General features: G+C 36.5%; 1 protein-coding gene across 6 annotated transcripts in view; it reads right to left on the bottom strand.

The window, feature by feature from the left end:
* The window catches only part of LOC138716457 (androgen-dependent TFPI-regulating protein-like), a 72498-nt gene that overhangs the window by 35231 nt on the left and 15644 nt on the right, over positions 1-21623 (bottom strand). For 3 of the 6 annotated variants that reach the window (XM_069849565.1, XM_069849567.1, XM_069849568.1), the window contains exon 2: positions 9555-9717. In XM_069849565.1, the coding sequence (XP_069705666.1) occupies positions 9555-9717 (163 nt within the window). Of the gene's footprint in view, positions 1-9554; positions 9718-10979; positions 11078-12457; positions 12478-21623 lie in introns of those variants that run through there. The other 3 variants (XM_069849569.1, XM_069849570.1, XM_069849564.1) reach the window with 3 other exon arrangements.

Below are 21623 nucleotides of genomic sequence, written 5' to 3' on the forward strand. Positions count from 1 at the left end.
ACGTCAATAACACCTATTTCAGAAATATTTGCGGTGCAAGTTTTAGGTGATTCATCCGGTAAAATCTATCATTAAATGAAATACCTGTTTGTAACGACCCCAAAGAGTAGGCTACCCTTCTCACACTTGAAGAGGAAGACAGAAGCAATCTTCAAAACTTTGTGAATTCATTTAAAATTAGGCAATGTAAGGAAATCCAATCTACACCTCCTCTTTACAACTCTCTAGAACAGCGGTGACCAAAACTCGAACGGCAGTGATTACACGCGAGAGACAATCTAAGAAGTAAGGAGACGGGGGAGAGGTACATGGCATGAAACTACAACCAGTGGTGGTTCGTGCACTAACATTGAGTTCTTCATCAACTCCGCGAATAAAAATAGCAAGCTTTGCTGTATCAGTAATGTCACTACTGTCATCTAGAACCAATAAAAATATAAAAATATATACAATTTTTTTAATATTCCTCAATGAACACAATAAAAAATTTTCTGAATTCTCTTCTGGATATTTAGTCGAGAAATGCGCAGTTTCTCAAAATTAATTAACAGCTTTCATTGGACAAATTATTTCAGCCACCTTGATCATTATGCTTTTATAAAACTCTCCGTTGGAAGGCTTAAGGGAACGAGCTATTTCGTTCGCCGCTAGATAGCTGGCTGCCTTACATTTATTTATCCAATAACTAGTAAATAACTGATAATTCATCAAAAGATTAAAAAAAAAGAAATTAAAATGGAGATATAGCGTAGTAATTATTTTATCATTCAAGAGAAGATATAGGCCTATATATTGAGGTACGCATGTAAGAATTATGGAAACATTTGCTGATAAATAATAATAATAATAATAATAATAATAATAATAATAATAATAATAATAATAATAACAATAATAATAATAATAATACCTGTAATGCCTGTGTATTCAGCGTAATGCTCTGTAATATCGCTTCTATATACTACTACTAATTGAACCGTTGAGCAAAGCAACTTATTACTGTACATTTTCTCCGACAGAATAGCAAATAAATTTCTCTTCGCATTCTGTACGAAACCTTCTGTTCCTGCTCGTAGAGACAGAGGGTTTGTAGAGCGACATGGTACCGACACTGCTTACCTTCAGTACGTGAGCGAGACAGAGAGCATTTTACAGGAAACTCCTCTTACTAGTATGAATGTTTTTGGTTACACGATATAGCCTAATCAGATACCCAGTTTGGTCACCGCTGCTCTAGATCCAAAGCTATTTGTTGAAGCCTCGCAGAAATCCGGCCGGACGAATCGGTTCGAGGTGACGCAGCAAGGCTGCGCAAATCGCGCACCTCGCAGTTATAGAAACCACCAAAGACTTTGTAATATGTAACTAGAGACACCAATGGCGCTAGTGTAGCGTACAAAATTGAACCGCTGTTTGACCGCCATTAAAGGGAGTTGATGCTTCGCCGGGAGTGCGAGCAGTTCATGCTTATTTGAGGAGTACGAATAAATATAAGTACACTAGGAGGGAACTAATAAGAAAATGGTGAAATACTGCGCCGAAAATAATTGTTCGAACATAGCTACTATTGTAGGATGCCCAGGAAAGCATGCATATCTTAATATTTGGAAGAATGTTCCAAATGCAGTTCCTCCTTTGAATGTGTTTACAGAATGTCGGAATATTTCTTGGATAAAGTTTTTACAGAAACACATTAATCAGGTTTATAAGGTTGATTTCAAGAACTATGTAAGGGTTAGGTTCCATCACATTACAGTGCATTATAATAGAGTGCATAAGAAAATCCTGAGACAATATCTGTATTAAACTGTTTTGTTTCACAATAAATGAATTAATCATGTAATTTCCGTTTTGTACAGTATGTACTTCTAGTTTTTGGTTGTATTCAACGCAAAGAAATTAGTGAAAATATAGCTGATGGCCTACCTAGGCCTATTATTACCACTACTACTAGGTCTACTATGACCACTACTACCAGGTCTACTACTACCACTACTACTAGGTCTACTATTACCACTACTACTAGACCTACTATTACCACTACTACTAAGCCTACTAATGCCACCAAAACTAGGCCTACTATTATCACTACTACTAGGCCTACTATTACCACTACTCCTAGGCCTACTATTATCGCTACTATTGCATTAAAAAGTCTCTACTGACTTCTAACTTGGTGGTCATCAACTAAATAATGAATAGATTGTTTTATGATAAAATTTATTCTCATTATGTTTTAACTCAGTTTCCAGAATTTTTACGGTCTCATATTTCACCACTAAATATTTTCTAAGCATCATATACTTTCTTCTTCCTTTGCATGTAAGGATTGAAATATAGATCATTTTAAATATTACAGTAAATATCCATTATTATGTCCTTAAAACAATACTAGTAATACTGAAAATTAATGTTGACATTGCAATTATTCAATATTTCACACACTTATCCCGAGTGTATAGGGATGGGTGATTTAATTTAATGTTTAGAATATCGCCAAAGATGAATCATTATAATACTTTAATAAATATAGCTCTCCTCTGCCATTCATGTTTATTTCATCACGACTCATCCTTGGAAAAAGACGTTTAATACAGTGTCTATCACCAGGCTACATCAATGTATTGTGGTACTGTTTTCGAATTTCGCGCCGCAAACACTCCCTTTAATGGCGGATGCTAGCCGATTCAATTTGTGACATTTTTCTTACCTGCCACCCTAGATCATATACTGTATGTAACAGATATGTCGGGCTTATAGGCTTTGAGCTTAACAACTTTTGTCAGGTTTACTACGCTGCCATCTAGTTGTTACATAAGGAGTCACGTTATAATTCCCATTTGAATTGCATTAGCGACTGTGCTGCCATCTCGTGTTCGTTTACGGCGGACGGGTGGCGATCCTGGCGGTTGTTCTCTTCAAAGTGCTGCCGATTTTAACGTAGCGAGGAGTTATCTGTTACATATATGATCTAGGCTGCCACTCACAGGTATGTGTCTCTAGTAAGTATTACAAACTCTTTGGAAACCACTCACTATCTCTCGTGTAGTCCGGATTTGTGTGAGGCCCCGCACCTCGCGATTCAGAAAAACGAAAGCTTAAGCCTTAACTTCGCATGCGACGTGCGAGATGCTAGGCGCGCCACGCACAAATCCGGACTACACGAGGGTTAGTGAGTAGCATGGTGGAAACATAGTAAAGGTGTGGGACTGCGCATGCTGTTGCGATAGCGGCCGAGGCGTGTGACGTCATCTTTACTGCAGACAGCGATCGCAGCTCATTGCGTTGAGTACATTTTCTTTAACAAACCTAACTAGACATTAATTACAATACATAATTTGAACTGATTGTTGCCAATGTTATTCATATCCTTTTCATTGTGCGTTTAAGTTCATGTACTCTTTAAAGAGTTATGAATAAAATTTAAAAAACATATAAAAAATTAACAGTAATAGCTTAAAAGTCGCACCCTCAAATCTGCCGTCCTAGGCAGCTGCTTAGTCTGCCGAGGCCTAAATACGCCCCTGATTGCATGTAGGCTACTGTACCTGTTAACTTTCAGCGCAACAGGAGCATCCAGCACTAATGTAACAATGGAAAATCGCGGAGCCACTGAGTCTACTGTCACAGAGGAATGCCAAATACTAATACAAAGAATTCAAGAATTAGAAGAGAAGAATTACTCTCTAGAAACGAGGATTAAGGAATTGACAGCTTCCAACAGGAAACATGAAGAAGACAAAAGAAAATTACATGAGAATGTAATTTCATTGAAAAACATTAGACAAACAGAAGTTAAATCTAAAGTGGCTGAAATTTTGAAACCATTTTTCACTATTGGGCAAATTGATGCTCTTTTGAACAAAAAACGTAGGGTGAAATGGTCTGTAGAAGATTACGGTACTGCAATAACACTTCGAAACCTAAGTCCAAAAACATACCGATACTTAAGAACAAAATTAAATTACCCGTTACCTGATTTGTCAACTCTGAGAAAATGGGCAGTAAAACAATTATCGCTTGAGGAAGGGGTACTTCATGATGTCTTAAAATTGATGAAGGCGAGAGCTACAAATATGTCGGAGTTAGATCGTGTAACAGTATTAGCATTTGATGAAATTTATTTAAATGAGGAGGTTTCTTTTGACAGTAGGGAAGAACAAATAATTGGACCTCATAAGGCAGTGCAGGTTGTTTTTGCACGTGGTTTGTTTGCAAGGTGGAAGCAGCCCGTATACTATAAATATGATCAGACAATGACAAAAGAAATCCTAACAGACATAATTTGCCAGTTAGAAGGCAGTGGTTTTCAAGTTATGGCCACAGTTAGCGATTTAGGTGGAAGTAACAGAAAATTGTGGCATGATTTGAAAATTTCTACCAAACTAAATTGCAGTTTTCCTAATCCAAATGATTCAACTCGAGAAATATTTTTTTTCAGACGCTCCACATTTATTGAAATTACACAGGAATCACTTTCTAGATCATGGTTTCAACTTGAACGGATTGAACATTTCATCAGAACCAATTCATGAACTTTTACGTGCATCCTCGTCCTCTGATACAAAATTAGCTTACAAGTTAACTCCGTTACACTTAAGTGTCCGTGGTACCCAAAGACAAAAAGTTAGTTTGGCAGCACAATTATTTTCCAACAGAGTTGCAAAGGCTTCGAAATGATGTGGTGAAAACGAGCTGTTGAGATCAAATGAATGGAAAGAAACTTCAAAGGCAATAAAATTAACTAATGGTTGGTTTGATTTATTTAATACCGTTTCTAAATTCGGTACCCACAGTGGGCTGCATAGTTACGGAATTAACCTTCAAGATCAGAATATTATACTCTCATACCACAGTTAAAGTAGGAGAAGCAAACAGGAAATTACCTTATCAAGAGGGGATTCTAATAACTAATAAATCATTAACATTGTTGTATGAGGCAATGAGGTACAAGTACAAAATTGAATATATCATCACAAGAAAACTTAACCAAGATCTGGTAGAAAACTTTTTTTTTTCGGAAATTAGAAGCATGATAGAACAAACGTTCATCCCTCTGCTTTAGATTTTAAACATTCTACTGAAGTGGTACGTACTAGGTCGAAATCCATTATCTCAGTTTTGTGAGAACAAAAACACCTCCGATTTGCTTTCGGAAGAAGAGGCATTAATAGTGGGTCCTAGTACAAGCCAATCAGAAGTCAATGATAATCTGCAGAAAGAACTATGTGCAACGGCAGAATTTCTTAAAGGCATTCTGAAACCGGTTAAATTTACCAACGATCGAGATCCTGAGGAAAATATAGGCCTCCCAGAAAAAATATGTGAAATCTCTGCAAGACAGCGGATATCCCAGGAAGGATTAAAATATATTGCAAGATATGCTACATCAAAACATATGGAGCAATACCCGAATCTTGGAATTCCCACAAAATTGTCAACTTCTGCTAATCAAAAAGACTGGATTACTACAGTGTCCCGCGGAAACTTAATTCTCCCTTCTAAGGATCTGCAATTGGTTGCCATGCTTGTTTGAAGTATATTCTCAGATGTGCGCGAAGATTCTGTTTCTAATGAGAAATTTATAATAATAAAGACTATAAATTTGGTTAATTCTGCCATGAAAAACGAAGCAGAAATCAATTCTCCTCTTCCGCCAGAAGTAATTACGACATTGGTTAGAACAAGAACATTGATTAGAATTAAAGAAATTAATAAAATAATAAAAATGTCTGGAATTTCAAAGAGAAATATTATAAAGAAAATGAAAAAGATTGCATAAGAATAAGTATTTACTTAACAGAGTGGTATTTATAATGGTGAAATTATGTTATGTCGTGTGTGGAATAATAAGGTAAATAATGTAGTAGACTATATTATGTCTCCAATAGCCTGAATATATAAAAATATTTGTTTACTATAATGACAAATTATTCCAAGAAATTCATATACATATGTTAATGAAGGTTCAAAAGTATTTGAATTCATGTACAAAATAATGTATGTTATAAATAACTGTATAGATCTAAGTAAGTATATATTTATTACACATTGTATTGTAATAATTATTATAAAACCACGTGTAGGCCTATATTACAGAAGTCAATATTATTAATGACACACTGCCATATCACATTGTTTCTTGAAACTTGAGTTTAATATGTAATAGATCATAATTTTATTACGTTATCATTTCAAGGTAGTTCCTATTGTACTTGAATTCATGTGTAATATAATTTGTGTGATATATGGGCCTAATTTTGTGCATATTTGTAGCATAATGTATTATAATTATTATAAAAGTACGTGTATATTACAGAAGACAATTATTAACGTTGCACTACCATATAACATTATTCCTTTACTCTTGAATTTAATTTATTGTTCACTATTTTATAATGTTATCACTTCAAGATAGACCCTATTATAGCCTATACTGTCAATATTTACTGAATACACAAACCATGAGTTTTATTTATTCATTTAAATCTATGGACGCAGATCTAACCATCAACAATCTGTTATGTTGACTGTGTCATTCGAGTGCGGCCTGCAGTAAAGGTGACGTCATGCGCAGCCTGAACGAAAACACGCACAGCTTGTCCCACACCTCTACTATGTTTCCACCATGGTGAGTAGTTTCTATAGCTGCGAGGTGCGTCGAAACTCAAACTCGGGTCTCCAGCTTATTGTATAGCCAGACACGTTAAGCCTTGGGTTTTCTGAACCGACCCATGCCCGTCTCGCACAAATTGGAGGTCTGCGTACCTCGCAGTTATAAAAACAGTCCGGATTTGTGCGAGGCGGGCCTCGCACCTCGCAACTCGCACGTGTCGTTTCAGAAAAACCAAGGCTTTACCATTATGTCACATGATGTCTTTATCGACTTCTTTCTAGATAACAGTACAGTGAACGCTCGATAACTCGGACTTCGGATAAGTCGGACCAAATTTTTCGAAAATAAAATTTTATTTATGAACGTGACGGACACATTCTGGTAGGACTGTATGTGAGATAATTATTCGCAAGCAACATCAAACATTTTCACAAAAGAAGACTGACAACTTTTTCAAACGTTCTGCTGGGGAAAACAACAACAAAGTGGCAGAACAATCACCATCATGCTCCTATAATAGACCAATCGAATTACAATAGATATGATTAATGCACTTTGTCCACTACCTGTGTTATTTGTGTCTCCGTTTTAATAACGTAGTAAAGAGTTAAGAAGGAATATTCACATAAATTCCATAGTAGTAAAGCTATGCTATATTAAGTGAATGAAACATCATTAATAGACTTCGTTGAATTACCACACGCAGCATGCTATTAGGTTGCCGATGTACGGTAGTATAGAGGAGGTGGGCGACCGCCCGGTCTCGTAGTATAAGCAGTTCATGTTAAGAGATGTGACCGGTCCAAATAAATAGAGCAGCTACAGCTAATGTATACCTATGTAAGCACTTGTTTTTCCATTACTGTCGTTGGAATAGTCAAAGCTTAACATTTGTTCAGTGCAGACAACAATTCAATCAAACATACTACAATGAGAGTGTTGCTGTTCCAAACAATTGTCCCTGGAATACCCTTACCCCCGCAGCCAGTCTTAACTGGTTGGAAAACGTGGTTGGATGCTGTTAATTATTATGCAGAATATTACGGCAAAATAATGGAGGTAACTGATGCATTGGATAGCACAGACAGTTCCGCTGTTGCAGCTGTAAAATCATTGCTTTCTGAACAGCTATTGGAAGATATTCTGTTCATTGATTCTGATTTTAAAATCGTGTCCAAAAGCATCACTCTGTTAGAATCGTCTAAACTACAACTCTCAGAAGCCCTTAATATAGTGGATAAAGTATCACAAACCGTTATCCAAAATAACAATTCACTAATTTCAGAAAAAGTGAAATGTAAGTTGAGAAACATTATTACTAAAAATTCTGCCTATTCATAAATTCGTATTATAAACGATGTACTATCAGGTCACGACAAGACGTCTGAAGTTGGTGTACTAAAAAGTAGTGAGTTTCCGTTCATAAAATATGCACCTATTACATCGTGTGATGTCGAATGTACATTTTCCCAATACAAAAACGGTTTAAGTAACCATCGGAAGAGGTTCACTTTGCAGTCGCTCAAAATGTACGTAACTCTTTACTGCAATGAACATATTCAAGGATGATGTGAGTATATTACATTAAATTTTAAGAGTTAATATATCTCACTACAAAATAATTGTGTGTTTACATGTTTAGACATTTCTTACTTCAATGATCATTTAATATATTTCTTGAATGCAGGATACAGGTTTTATTGTAACCTCAGTATACTGCTCAGTGTTTACATCAGAGGCATACTCCATCTGTTGCATGTCCCCTTCTCATACAGTCTATACCGCGTGCGCAGTAAACCTTACGATTCTCGTGGCAATTACATGAAGTCTAATCATTAATAAAGAAAGTGATATCGCAAATAAAGAGATTAAATAGGCTATGACATGGTAAGTTGGAATAATTGATATTGATGGTATCTTTAGTCTTATGAAAGTAATCAATAAACTAATCAAAACAATGTTACAGTACAAAGTTACCTAGGTATATGTTTCAACTGTAACTAATATTACATAACAAGACCCTTATCGCGTTATGTTTTTAAGGTGATATTGGTGCGCAACTTCCTATCATCAGAATATTAAATTATTTTATCGTAATCTGCTGAAGCTATAGAGCTGACGTTTTTACAACACATGGACACATGTCTTTGTTTATGATATAATAGTAGTTCCTTTGTTAATTCATTTTCCTACAAACATTTTCCATGCGAATATTTTCAAAATTTTCAATACGCATCTTCAGTAATACATATTTACGATATATTAGATTTACGAAAACATTGTTTCAGTACCTGTAAGGCTACTAAATAAACATATCTGAAAATTTCACTTTTCTATAAAAAGTTGAGAAAGTACAGCTTTTGAATAAAAAGGAAACTCGTGAAAAATGAGCATTAAAATTGAAACTTGAATTCTTATAATGCACTTATACTTCTAGGCAAATCTAAAAAATAACATGGCTATAGTTTTAATAAGTTCTCTTCCCTTTATCCATTGAATCAGTGCTGGCTATCCCTGAATATAACTCGGCCAAGCGGCATATACTACTTCTCTCGTCTCTCTTTCCTTTCCGCTGTAAAGCGCTCGGGCTCTCCTGAGCTCTAAAGCGCGCGCTTGCTCCTATGGGCATCAGTTGACATGACTGACATATGGTGTTAGTGTTCATTCCTAACGTACAACTTTATTTCCCTTCGATAAGATGGAGTTTTCGTAACTCGGACAGATCTCCGCCCCCTTTAGTACGAGTTATCGAGCGTTGACTGTATTGCCGAAATAATTAAATGATTTTAAATTCTTTGTCTTTTAAACCGAAAGCACAACCGTAGACTTCAAAATAGTTCAGGCCTCAAGACAGCGAACGTGAACCTTTTGAATAATAATTGTAATGTAATCTCAGTCTTCATGTATCCAACAGTGAGATGAAAGACGTGAAACTCACCAAGTTCCAGACGGTAAGAAACCGGAATCCCATGTCGCGTGTGACCAGCATATATGGATGAGAGACGCCATCGTAGTCAACGGTGACCATGCGAGAGATAGTGTAAGCGTGGTGCAACCCCGTCAGCAGATGGAATACTGGAAGCCACATGGCGTTCACATCGCTACAACAGACAGACTTATCTATATAGTTATCAGTATTGAGTTCACTATTTAAAAATCAGGATCAATGTAGATTAATGTCAGATTAGATTCTTTTTTCATAAGAAGTGCAAAACTCAATACCAATCTTCATGGTCAACAAATGCAGTGGATGCACGGTGCGAATTAACGGGGGGGGGGGGGGAGGGGGATTTTCTCCTTGTTGGAAAGTTATCCCCATCTCATAAATTCATATTAACATCCCTGCCAGGGATAACTTCTTCCCCCCCCTTACAAAATACCAAGACCAACACCAAACAGTTCTGAAGATGGCCCATAACAGGCTGAAACTAGTTAACCAGATACTGTAATATTTAATACGCGAAAGATATATAATACATATTCCGAAGTGATTTAGTGTTAAAATTTATGTAATCAAGATGTAAAATATAATTGTTTTAATACAAGTCTAATATTTACTTTATAAATTATAAAGTAAGCAAAGAAAATAATATTGATGTATTATCATTAGAGCTAAGATTTATATGTAGTATGAATTAAGAATGACGCCGAGTATAGTTGAGTCGATGTGATGCCGGTTAAGAAGGTTTTAAGTCTGGTTGACAAGACTCGAAATGCAGGAAAAGCCACAATGACTAGACAATGCAGCTTTTAAACCCCCGCTGTTTTGTACGTGATGGTTAAGAGGATTAAAGACCCTTAGCGCTAACTTTACTATAATTGCATAGTAGACATAAGACAAATTGTATTGTATACCTATTAATTTCAATTCAGGAATCCGCCCCTGAGCACGAGTTCTCCTCTTTCAGGGGCGTTCTAAAGTTTTTTCTGTATATATTATATGTTATGTAATAATTATTAGCAAAATAATAAATAAATGAATAAATAAATAAATAATGAAAGTACTGAGTGACAAGAATGGCAAGTCTGAGGAGTGGGGGGAATGGCTTGCATGTTTGTGAACTATACCGACTAAAACTATTAGCTATTACTACATACGAATCCTAGCTCTAATTATCATCACCGGAAAACTGACAACAATCAGTAACTTAGGAATTACACATCTTATCCTAAGCCTACTCATGGATATAATTATTATGATCAGGATATAAGACAAGCAACTCAGTGCGACCAAGCGTTGAGCCGTATCGAATGAGGATAATAATCATTTTATGTATATTATTTTCTATCTAGGATCCTATCCCCCCTCATCAGAAATCTTAATTCGCACCCTGAATGGATGCATGTCATTTTAGATACGTACCTACGGGTAACCATAACCGTGATCACAACTGATTCCTCCAGCTGAATCCAAAGGGCAGATTGTCCGACAATACCCCATGCAGTGGCTTTTATATGTGTTTATCTAAATTGAATATTGCAATGTTGTACAGTCATCATATAACTCAGCGGTATTGCCACCACTCAGGAGAGTGATCAAAGTCTACCGGTACTTCTTTAAATGCAATGTTTTGTTAAGTTTATTTATACATGCTTTAATATCTGTGGTATATCAGGAGGCCGTTTTTATTATTGTTGAGTTGCTGTTTCTATAGTCTTAGAAAGTAAAGGCTCTATAAAATCTACTAGTAGTAGTAGGTAGGTAGTATCGTTCGCCATTTTTGTTCTCACATTGCCGAGCTACCATACAAGGAATCTATTTGCCACACCGTTAAACATTATCATGTCGTAGCTCCTATGATAATAAATCAAACGCAATGTAATTCAGCAAATAATTGAGCGGCAAATAACGTCTTCGTGTGCTTTCTGCGAACGCCAAAAAAAAGAGCTAAAATGGCTGGCGATTATATTAAGTATTTATCGAGCCTTAAGAAATGAATCAGCGAATCACAAGACGCACACGTTTAAATGTAGCCGACCTGCAACGCGATTGGCTGCCGGAAATTAGAGCGACGGGACTATATTGTCGTGTGCTATAGATGGCTTGCGTTCATGCAACTGATTTTAGATTTTGATTAACGTTTATAATATTGGTGATTGAGGCGGTGATGAATCATTATGTAAGTTGCCAATCCGGCATTTGCTTTTGTGACTGAGAGAAATCATGAAAAACCCCAGTCGGTTTAGCAGACCACGGATTTGAACCCTGGATCTCTCGAATGCTAGTATCAAACATTTACTGCCTGAGCAACTCGCTCGGTAACCTAAATACAGTGTTCCGGTCAATTTTGCACAAAATCATTGCTTGTCTGTTTTCATTCTGATTTACCATATGGTGTCGAGATGGTCACATATGGTGAGACTCGCGTGGCGTGAGGTCAGCACGACGTAACATTAACAACGGCAAACTCCATACACTCACTGGGATTCAAACCCACGACCATTACTTAAATGCAACTTTATAACTGTGCTGTACATCTTCTTCGTTTATACAAGGTGGGCCAGTCAAACGGAAAGATTTCAAGGCGCATAAAAAGAATGAAAAGTTACTATTATTTTTTTATCAATTTAATGAGTAGAAATGACAAGTACATGAATAACCATTAGGTATGCAACAAGAAAAAAAATATTTATTAAAAATTACGTCAGCCAAGTGACCTTCATTGAAACGCACACATTCTTCGAGTCTGGTCACTAACTGTTGCATAACCTCTCTCAGCATATTGACAGGTATCGCAGCGACCTCTTCTAGTATACGTTGTTTTAGGGCTGGAATTGTTCTGGGTGGGTTGCCCCCAAACACCTTGGCTTAAAGTGTCCCCACAGGAAGAAATCACATACCGTTAAATCAGGTGACCTAGGCGGCCAAGCGATATCCTCTTTCCGAGAAATGACGCGGCCCGGGAACAAAGCATTCACAGCATCCATCGAAATTCTTGCGGTGTGGCTTGTTGCTCCATCTTGTTGGAGTTGTATGTTTTCATTCACTGGAAAATGGGCAAGTTGCGGTGTAAAGAAGTTCTGTATCATTTCAACATATCGCACTAAATTAATAGTCACTGCATTTCCGGCCTCATTCTCAAAAAAGAATGGGCCGATTATTCCAGTTGATGAAACCGCGCACCATACCGTTACCTTTTGGGCATGGAGAGGTTTCTCAATTAATTGCAGTTTGCAGTAACGATGAGCACCATTTAACAAAACATGGTAGAGACAAACAACTTGGTTTCTAGGGAACACGGAGATAATGACGTCACCGCCTAAGGAGTCATAAATTGTGAAGTAAGTAGGTAGGTAGAGAAGAGACTATTATATTCATTCTCACCCTTTCCATATGAACAGTATACCCCCATCAGATCTTTCCGTTTGACTGGCCCACCTTATATACGAACGACCTCCTTGTGAGAATATTATCTTTATCGTATGTTACATCGTTTTTCCGTTAAAAGCATAGGCTAATTGAATCTTTAATAACACATCTCGCTCCTGACAAAAAATTATTTTCCTCCAATAATCACAGCACCCAAGGTTGCCAGATTGTGATGATTACTAGTCGACGACTTGCGAATTGCCCAGGCACGCCCAAACACAGCCCGTCGGGCTTGCGCTGCGCGGCGCGCATTTTTATAGCTAACGCGTTCGGCTGATCAACCCCGTCATTTCCACCCCAGCCTTCAACTGCTCAGGTAACTTGTTCATGCCCGGTTTCTGGTACACCTCAGTTAATTCTCATTTTCTTAACAGCTCTTATAAATTTAATTGCATTGATAACTTTCATGAGTTTCCGGAAAGTTAAATGTAGATTTATCAGCCCTTGTGACTAACAGTGGAGGTAATAGTATTTTGTTAGTGATTTTTAGTTATTTATAGTTACTTTTCTGTATGTGAACTGTGCTTTTCTTTGCAGAAGTTTTCAGTAGTAATATAGCTGATAGGCACCAGTGAGCTCTATAATAATAATAATAATAATAATAATAATAATAATAATAATAATAATAATAATAATAATAATATTGAACGGGTTACACAGCTGCTTGTCTATGCGGATGACGTGAATATGTTAGGAGACAATCCACAAACGATTAGGGAAAACACGGGAATTTTACTGGAAGCAAGTAAAGAGATAGGTTTGGAAGTAAATCCCGAAAAGACAAAGTATATGATTATGTCTTGACCAGAATATTGTACGAAATGGAAATATAAAAATTGGAAATTTATCTTTTGAAGAGGTGGAGAAGTACAAATATCTTGGAGCAACAGTAACAAATATAAATGATACTCGGGAGGAAATTAAACACAGAATAAATATGGGAAATGTCTGTTATTATTCGGTTGAGAAGAAGTTTTTATCATCCAGTCTGCTCTCAAAAAATCTGAAAGTTAGAATTTATAAAACAGTTATATTACCGGTTGTTCTTTATGGTTGTGAAACTTGAACTCTCACTTTGAGAGAGGAACATAGGTTAAGGGTATTTGAGAATAAGGGGCTTAGGAAAATATTTGGAGCTAAGAGGGATGAAGTTACAGGAGAATGGAGAAAGTTACACAACACAGAACTGCACGTATTGTATTCTACACCTGACATAAGTAGGAACATTAAATCCAGACGTTTGAGATGGACAGAGCATGTTACACATATGGGCGAATCCAGAAATGCATATAGAGTGTTAGTTGGGAGACCGGAGGGAAAAAGACCTTTGGGGAGGCCGAGACGTAGATGGAAAGGTAATATTAAAATGGATTTGAGGGAGGTGGGATATGATAGTAGAGACTGGATTAATCTTGCACAGGATAGGGACCGATGGCGGGCTTATGTGAGGGCGGCAATGAACCTCCGGTTCCTTAAAAGTAAGTAAGTAAGTACGGTAAGTAATAATAATAATAATAATAATAATAATAATAATAATAATAATAATAATAATAATAATAATAATACACAAAATTTAAAATACGATAATGTAAATTGTAAACAATTTTTAATAATGACCCCTCGCCTTGACAAAATTCTGCGTACATCACTGGTGCTCACCAAAATTCTCTTCAAGCTGAGTGGATGCGAGTCCGTACAATGCTCGTAATTTGAAATGCTTCCGAGCACACGGAATCGCTGAAGCAAAGCCGTCACACTGGCTGATTCAGGCCATAAAGTCGATTTGTATGTATGCAGACATCACTGCCATCTTAGTGATAGGGAAGACTTATAGTGTAGCCTCTACTATAAATGTATACACTCTTTAATAACTCATAACTAACACACTTTTTAATATTTTTTCAGGTGTGACCGCTTAAAATAATAGCTGAAGTCAGACTAAACTTTAAGGGGGGAAAAAATCATTCTAAAGTGCTACTGAAAGACTGAGAACATAAGTGAAGCGCAAAGACGGTTTAGAATGGAGTTTCAACGAGATTCACCAACGCGACTCACAATTGCTCGTTTGCGCGATAAGTTTGAAGACGAAGGAACTGTTCAGAATATCCATAAGAACAATTTCGGAAGACCACGAACATCCACCAGCCCCACAAGAGAGAGAGAGAGAAGTAATCGAAATATGGACTTATGGCAACCCTAACCATTTTGTTCTTGCACAAGTAACACCTTCTCTCCAATGCTGTATATAGCACCTCTGAGTTCTTGTTTTGGAATATATGCCACAGTGCGTGCGATGGAGTTCTTCAACGCATTAATTTTCGTAGGTTTTCTCAAGAACACCCTTTCCTTCAGATAGACCCACAACCAATAAAATCTGCTGGGTTAATATCTGGAGATCTTGCAGGCCAAGTTACAGGAAAGTGCCTGCTGATAACACGATCGCCAGAACAATCAGAAATGAACAAACTAGTTATCATGGTGATACGAAAAATCCCATTTTTTGTGTAATAAGCAGACATCGGATTCTAGGGCAAATGCCTATTTTGTTTCTTTAGGAGAAAAGTAAAACAAATTATTAATAATTGTGTTTCATGGAAATTGAAAGGTATTCAAAGAGTTTTATAGTGCCCTAAAATGCCCTAAAACGGTTATTAGAGCCTAATTTGTTAATATTCGCCTAAAAATGCCTAACTCACTGTAAAGTTTCGCATTTTACTCTTACTTTTTATAATTTATACATGCATTCATTGCGAAATTTAAGGCATTTAATAAGTAGAAAGTTTGCTTCACACCGGCCATGAAACCATTGATAAAGGAAACAAAATGTTTTGAATCTCACGACACTCGCAATAGATTTCACCGAATTTAACATGTTTGGAGGCATAAATGCCGACAAAGAACCAACCTTAGTTTTGAAGCAGGCAACAATCACAACATGTGCTGCTACCGATTCAGAGATATACTATACTATAAAAATGACTGTTTTCGGTCTTAAACCGATTAGCTGTACTGCCCTTCAGAGTGTCATAAAATCACAATTTTTGGAGAAAGAGTGTTTTTGAAATATTTATGAAAAGTCGTAAAACTGCGAATTAGTAGGGTAAATCGTTACAAAATATTTAAAAGAATGGCCCTCCTAGTGTTAACACTACCAGGAAATGCAACAATAAGTGGAACTTTGTATTTTTGTCCAATTGAATCTCAATAACAACGGTTCATTTGAATGCTCGTTAACAGTTGCTCTTTCCCTCACCTTATTAATTGTGTGAGAAGTTTTGAGCGGTAGGACGTTTTCCTGTGAAGTTTAACGCGATAATGCCGAAAAATATAAGTGCAAAATCTACATTGATCCGGCAATGGCTAACAGAATATTCAGAATTCACTTATGATGGAAAAATAATATTCTGCAAGATTTGTAGCAAACAGGTATGTAACAATAGTTGAAATATATAAATTCTATTAATTTTAATGAGTAGGCCTATAATATTTATACATTGACTGAGCTATCCTGAGGTATAATTCTTTTTAAGACCACTACACTTTAACCTTTTAAATTCCTATAGTTAAAGTATTTGCAGGTCATTAAAATTTTGATTGTTCGAACCCACTAACTTTGTGATAGAAATACGGCAATACAACAATTAGGATTTTATTTTAATTCAGTTTACTTTACATTTTTAGATTTCGCAAGAAAAGAAGTGCCACCTAAAACAGCATGTGCAAGGAGCGGCTCATAAGGCTAAAGCTCAGCAGAAAAATCAACTGCAACAAACTTTACTAACACAGCCTACTTCATCCAATCTCAGCAGCAATTTCTATGCTGATTTAACCAGAGCGTTTGTTGCTGCTAACATTCCCTGGAATGCAATTGAAAATCCGGTTTTAAGACAGTTTTTACAAAAATACTGCAAACGAAATATCCCATCTGAGTCGACCCTAAGAAAAAATTACTTAGACAGAATATACAATGAAACTTTAGCTTCCATTCGGGAGGATATAGGTGATTCTTACATATGGGTCTCTGTGGATGAAACCTCAGATCCTATGAATAGGTATATAGCAAATATGGTAGTAGGAAAACTTAGCCCTGATGGACCTTTGATTCCACACCTCGTATGTGTCAAGGAACTTTCGAAAGTGAATAGCCAAGCCATTGCTTATTTTGTAAATAAAGGCCTACAGTCTTTATGCTCAGGTAATATAGACGATTCTAAAGTTCTGTTGTTTTGTACTGATGCTGCCTCATACATGGTTGCTGCAGCTCCACTTCTTAAAACATTTTATCCTAACCTCACGCATGTAACCTGTCTAGCACATGGCCTTCACAGGGTTTCTGAAACAATCCGGAATGAATTACCTCTTGTCAATTCGTTTATTTCTAACGCAAAAAAATGTTTTTGTAAAGCCCCATCCAGGATTTCAATATTCAGAGAGAACTTTCCAGATATCCCACTCCCACCTCAGCCGGTTGTTACACGATGGGGAACCTGGATTCAGTCAGTGGTGTATTATTCTAAGTATTTTAAAGAAGTGGTCACAGTTATTGATAAATTACCTGAAACTGATAGTGCAGCGTGTGTGAAAGCAGTGAAAGATTGTCTGAATGACTCACGAGTGAAAAACGATATTGCCTACATAACATCAAACTTTTCTTTCATACCTGCAAGCATTGAACAATTAGAACGTGAAAAACAATCTCTTTGTAGCCAAATAGCAATAGTAAAGGAAGCTCAAGTGAACATACATTCTGCTTTGGGCGAAACTGGGAAAAAAGTTAAAAATAAGTGGGACAACGTATTAAATAAGAATGTAGGATTTTCATTGTTGGAAAAAGTATCAAGAGTGATATCGGGGGAAAGTGTAAATGTTCCAGTAAGTATTGATGTTTCTATTGTACCTAATTTAAAATTTGCGCCTCTCACATCAGTTTCGATTGAAAGAAGTTTTTCTGCTTTCAAAATGATTCTCAGTGACAAAAGGCAAAGGTTAACTGTGGAGAATTTAGAAAAAATTCTGGTGGTATACTGTGCAGATAATTATAATAAAGTCTGAGCATGGAACTGAATTTCAATAACTTAAAATGAGTAATCTTGATATCAATAATCATTATTTCATTAGTTTCAATATATTAAATTTGTGCAGCTCTGATTATAAATATAATATAGTATTCTTTTTTAATGTTTAAACATACTTTTTTGTGCGTATTTTAGTGTATAACTAAAAATTTCAGTGAAAGAAATAAGTATGATACCTTGAAGAGCCTAAAATGCCTATTTTCATTAAAATAGAGCCTAATTTTACAAATTTTGAGCTTATTTTAGGCGCCTAAAACTGCAATTTTTAGTGCCTAAAAATCCGATGTCTAGTAATAAGCCAGTGCGAGAATTTATCACTATAGATGAATTTCGGGCTCAGTTCTTTTTAGCAAGAACGAGGTACGGAAACGTACCTTCACCACCCACATAATTAGGCCAACGAATCCAGTGGATGCGATTAAATTAAGTAACGTCTAACTCCTGACAAGGTGACTTATCATGATTTTATAGGCCTTATACAGGGTATTAAAAATATCCAATATTTTAGGAGGTGCTAATATGCATCAAAAAAAGAAAATAATGTCTAATAAACATGGGTCTGAGGTCTGAACACTTGTTCATAGGAGGTTCTCAATGTGACGTCCATTCATGGCAGTGCATTCCTCTGCCCTTCGGCGTAAGGAATCACGCACTCTTTGAAATTGACCTGGTTGTTCTTGATAACCAAAAGTCTAGGGGATTTAGGTTTGGGGAACGAGCAGGCCAAGGTGTGGGGCCTCCCCAATCAATCTGAAATGTCAGCGTCAGGTGTTCACGCTCATTGCGGAAAAAATGTGCTGGTGTGCCATCATGCATGAACCAATCTGTAGTCTTTGCTGACATGGCACATACTCCAGCAAGGTAGGCAGTATGTTAATAAGAAAGTCGTGATAATGAGCCCCAGTTAATCTCTGTGGTAGCACGTATGGTCCTTTTAATCGATCACCAAGAACGCCTACCCATAAGTTGATTGAGAATCGGTGCTGATGCCTTGTTTCTTCAACTACATGGGAATTTTCAACAGCCTACACATGCTGATTACGAAAATTCACAACACCATCTCTGCTTAACCTCAAACTTTTGTTTTCAGTATTCCTTGCGACGTATCAGTATTCCATGCCAGGGGTGTCAACTACGCTATGGTTATCTGGTAGTCTGCTGTACTATAGGACAGAAAAATGCATTGCCATAAATAGACGTCACATTGAGCACCTCCTATGAACAATGTTCAGATCTCAGAAAGTATGTGTTGTAGGATCCATGTTTATTAGACATTTTTTTTTTTCTTATTTTGATGGATACTATTACCTCCTAAAATACTGGATACTTTCTTTTGACACCCTGTATAACCTAAGCCGCATAATGGTTCTCAGAGTTTTCAATCCCCTGGAACTCCAGGTTACCCGACAACCGCATCGCTCACACTGCACCACAGCTGTGCTATGTTCTGAGAGCCGATAGCGTTAACACATTTACTAGAGTCAATCAAATATCTAATTGGTTCGTTTTCTAAATTTGGAAATGTATCTGACTTTTCGTAGTTTCCTAAGGTCAAGTCAAATGTCAGGATAAGTCCTCAAATAAATCAACCATATCCCTTCAACAACACATTTCAGTACGTTTCAAATTCTAAGTGCTCACCTTTGTCGTGTTGATCTTCTAAACAGTGAACTGTACACAGATTAGCTCAGATAGCAAAATCGCAGCTCTTATCATTATTTCGATAACATAATTTCTGCACTTTACTCTAGTATATTTATTAATCTGTTATGAACACGCGATTGACCAGCAAGTATGTCTGAGAACAGCGGCATTTGTGTTTGCATTGGGTTTACTGGTGTTCAAGTGTTGCGAGGCCATGTATGCTGTGGCTCTGTTTAGAACAGTTGAACTGAAGAACGAGAGTATATGTCCACATGTAGGAATCTGTTCAACTTCCTCGAGTGCAGTAGGGCATATAAACAAATAAACGAAATATCTCGTATTCTTTTCTTAAATTATTACTAGACCTCTGACGTTAGATAAAACCCTATTTCGTTCCTCATGTAAAACATGAAAATAATTTCGTATATACACGATTCATGGAAATATATGATCGAAATTGGAGGTACTATAGTACCTAAAATACCTAAATTGATGTTAAAAACTGTTTTACTCCTACTTTTTCTTTTTCTTTGCTAAAATCATACCGATATATACAGTTTCTACCAAAAGTTTAAGGACATCCATTCAAAATAGATGTTTCACTCCTGTTCTTATACTTACGTGAAACCCCGTGATTTTTATACAGGGACCAAATGCCTGTGAAAAATGAAGTTTATTTTACTGCAAACCCAATCTCTCTTATCTTTCACACTGCGAATTATACAACAATTTTTCTGTTATGAAAACTTATTTAAAAATTACATATTTGTAGCAAAAATGAATTACTCCAGAATGGATGTACTTATATTAATGAACTTTGGCAATGAGTTAGATATTATCTCAAGTCATTCTTCCACATTACAATAATCTGTCACTTCCCGTCCATACTCACTGAATTTCGACCCATTTTCACTTCTTTTTTTTTTTTTTTTTTCAAGGAAGAAATCTAACCTTTCCACACTTGTAACAAACTCCATAATTGTTTACTAAAAATGGAGGGAATAAGCTGATTGACAAGTTTTTACCAACTCCCAATGTTATGATGTAAATGACAGTGACGGACCCTAACCAATTTGCCGCGAATTTCAAGCTCAAGAGAATTATAAAAACTGACATTTTTCTAAATAAATTAAAGAAAAAATCCGGATTACAATGTTTGAACGAACTGTCACAATTGTTTTAAATAAAAAATATAATTGCAAAGTAACATTTTAGATATGTCTAACTCCATCTCAAAATGAATTCATCTAAGTACACTCATTCTGGAGTAATTAATTTTTTCTTACAAAAATGTAATTTTTCAATACCGGTAAGTTTTTATCACAGAAAAATTGTTATATAATCCATAGTTCGAAAGGTAAAGAGATTGAGTTTAAAGTAAAAACTTCATTTTTCACAGACATTTGTTACCTGTATAAAGACTAGGAGATTTCACATAAATACAGAGTGTTTCCGGGCTGGTGTTACAAACTTTCAGGGATGATGGGGAAGGGCACATGTATCAATTTGAAATAAGAAACCTTGGTCCGGAAATGACTGAGTCGAAAGTTATAAGCAAAAATAGTTGTGTGGAAATGGAATTGTAATTTCGCACCACGTGCCCTCCTTCCCTTAACCTTTGGAACAGTCGGGGAAAGATGGTATGGGCAGGATGTCTCCTACGTAGGTACTTGTCCCGATACAATCTGTGAGCTTGTCTACTGTTCCCATTGGCTCATCCGTATTCGAAAATCAGCTCTGCATATTCCGCTCTCGTGTACTCCTCCATTTACCTAGAACTGATCGACTGGACACTGCAACTTGTACACCTAATCCCCATTTCAGTTTGGTTGATAGGCTTTCCCCTCTACTCATACTCTCTAACATCAGTGAAGGTGAAAATCCTATTGTCCAGCTCACAAACGTTCGACTAATTGAC

This window comes from Periplaneta americana, chromosome 16, assembly GCF_040183065.1.
Source record: "Periplaneta americana isolate PAMFEO1 chromosome 16, P.americana_PAMFEO1_priV1, whole genome shotgun sequence".
NCBI classification, from domain to species: domain Eukaryota; kingdom Metazoa; phylum Arthropoda; class Insecta; order Blattodea; family Blattidae; genus Periplaneta; species Periplaneta americana.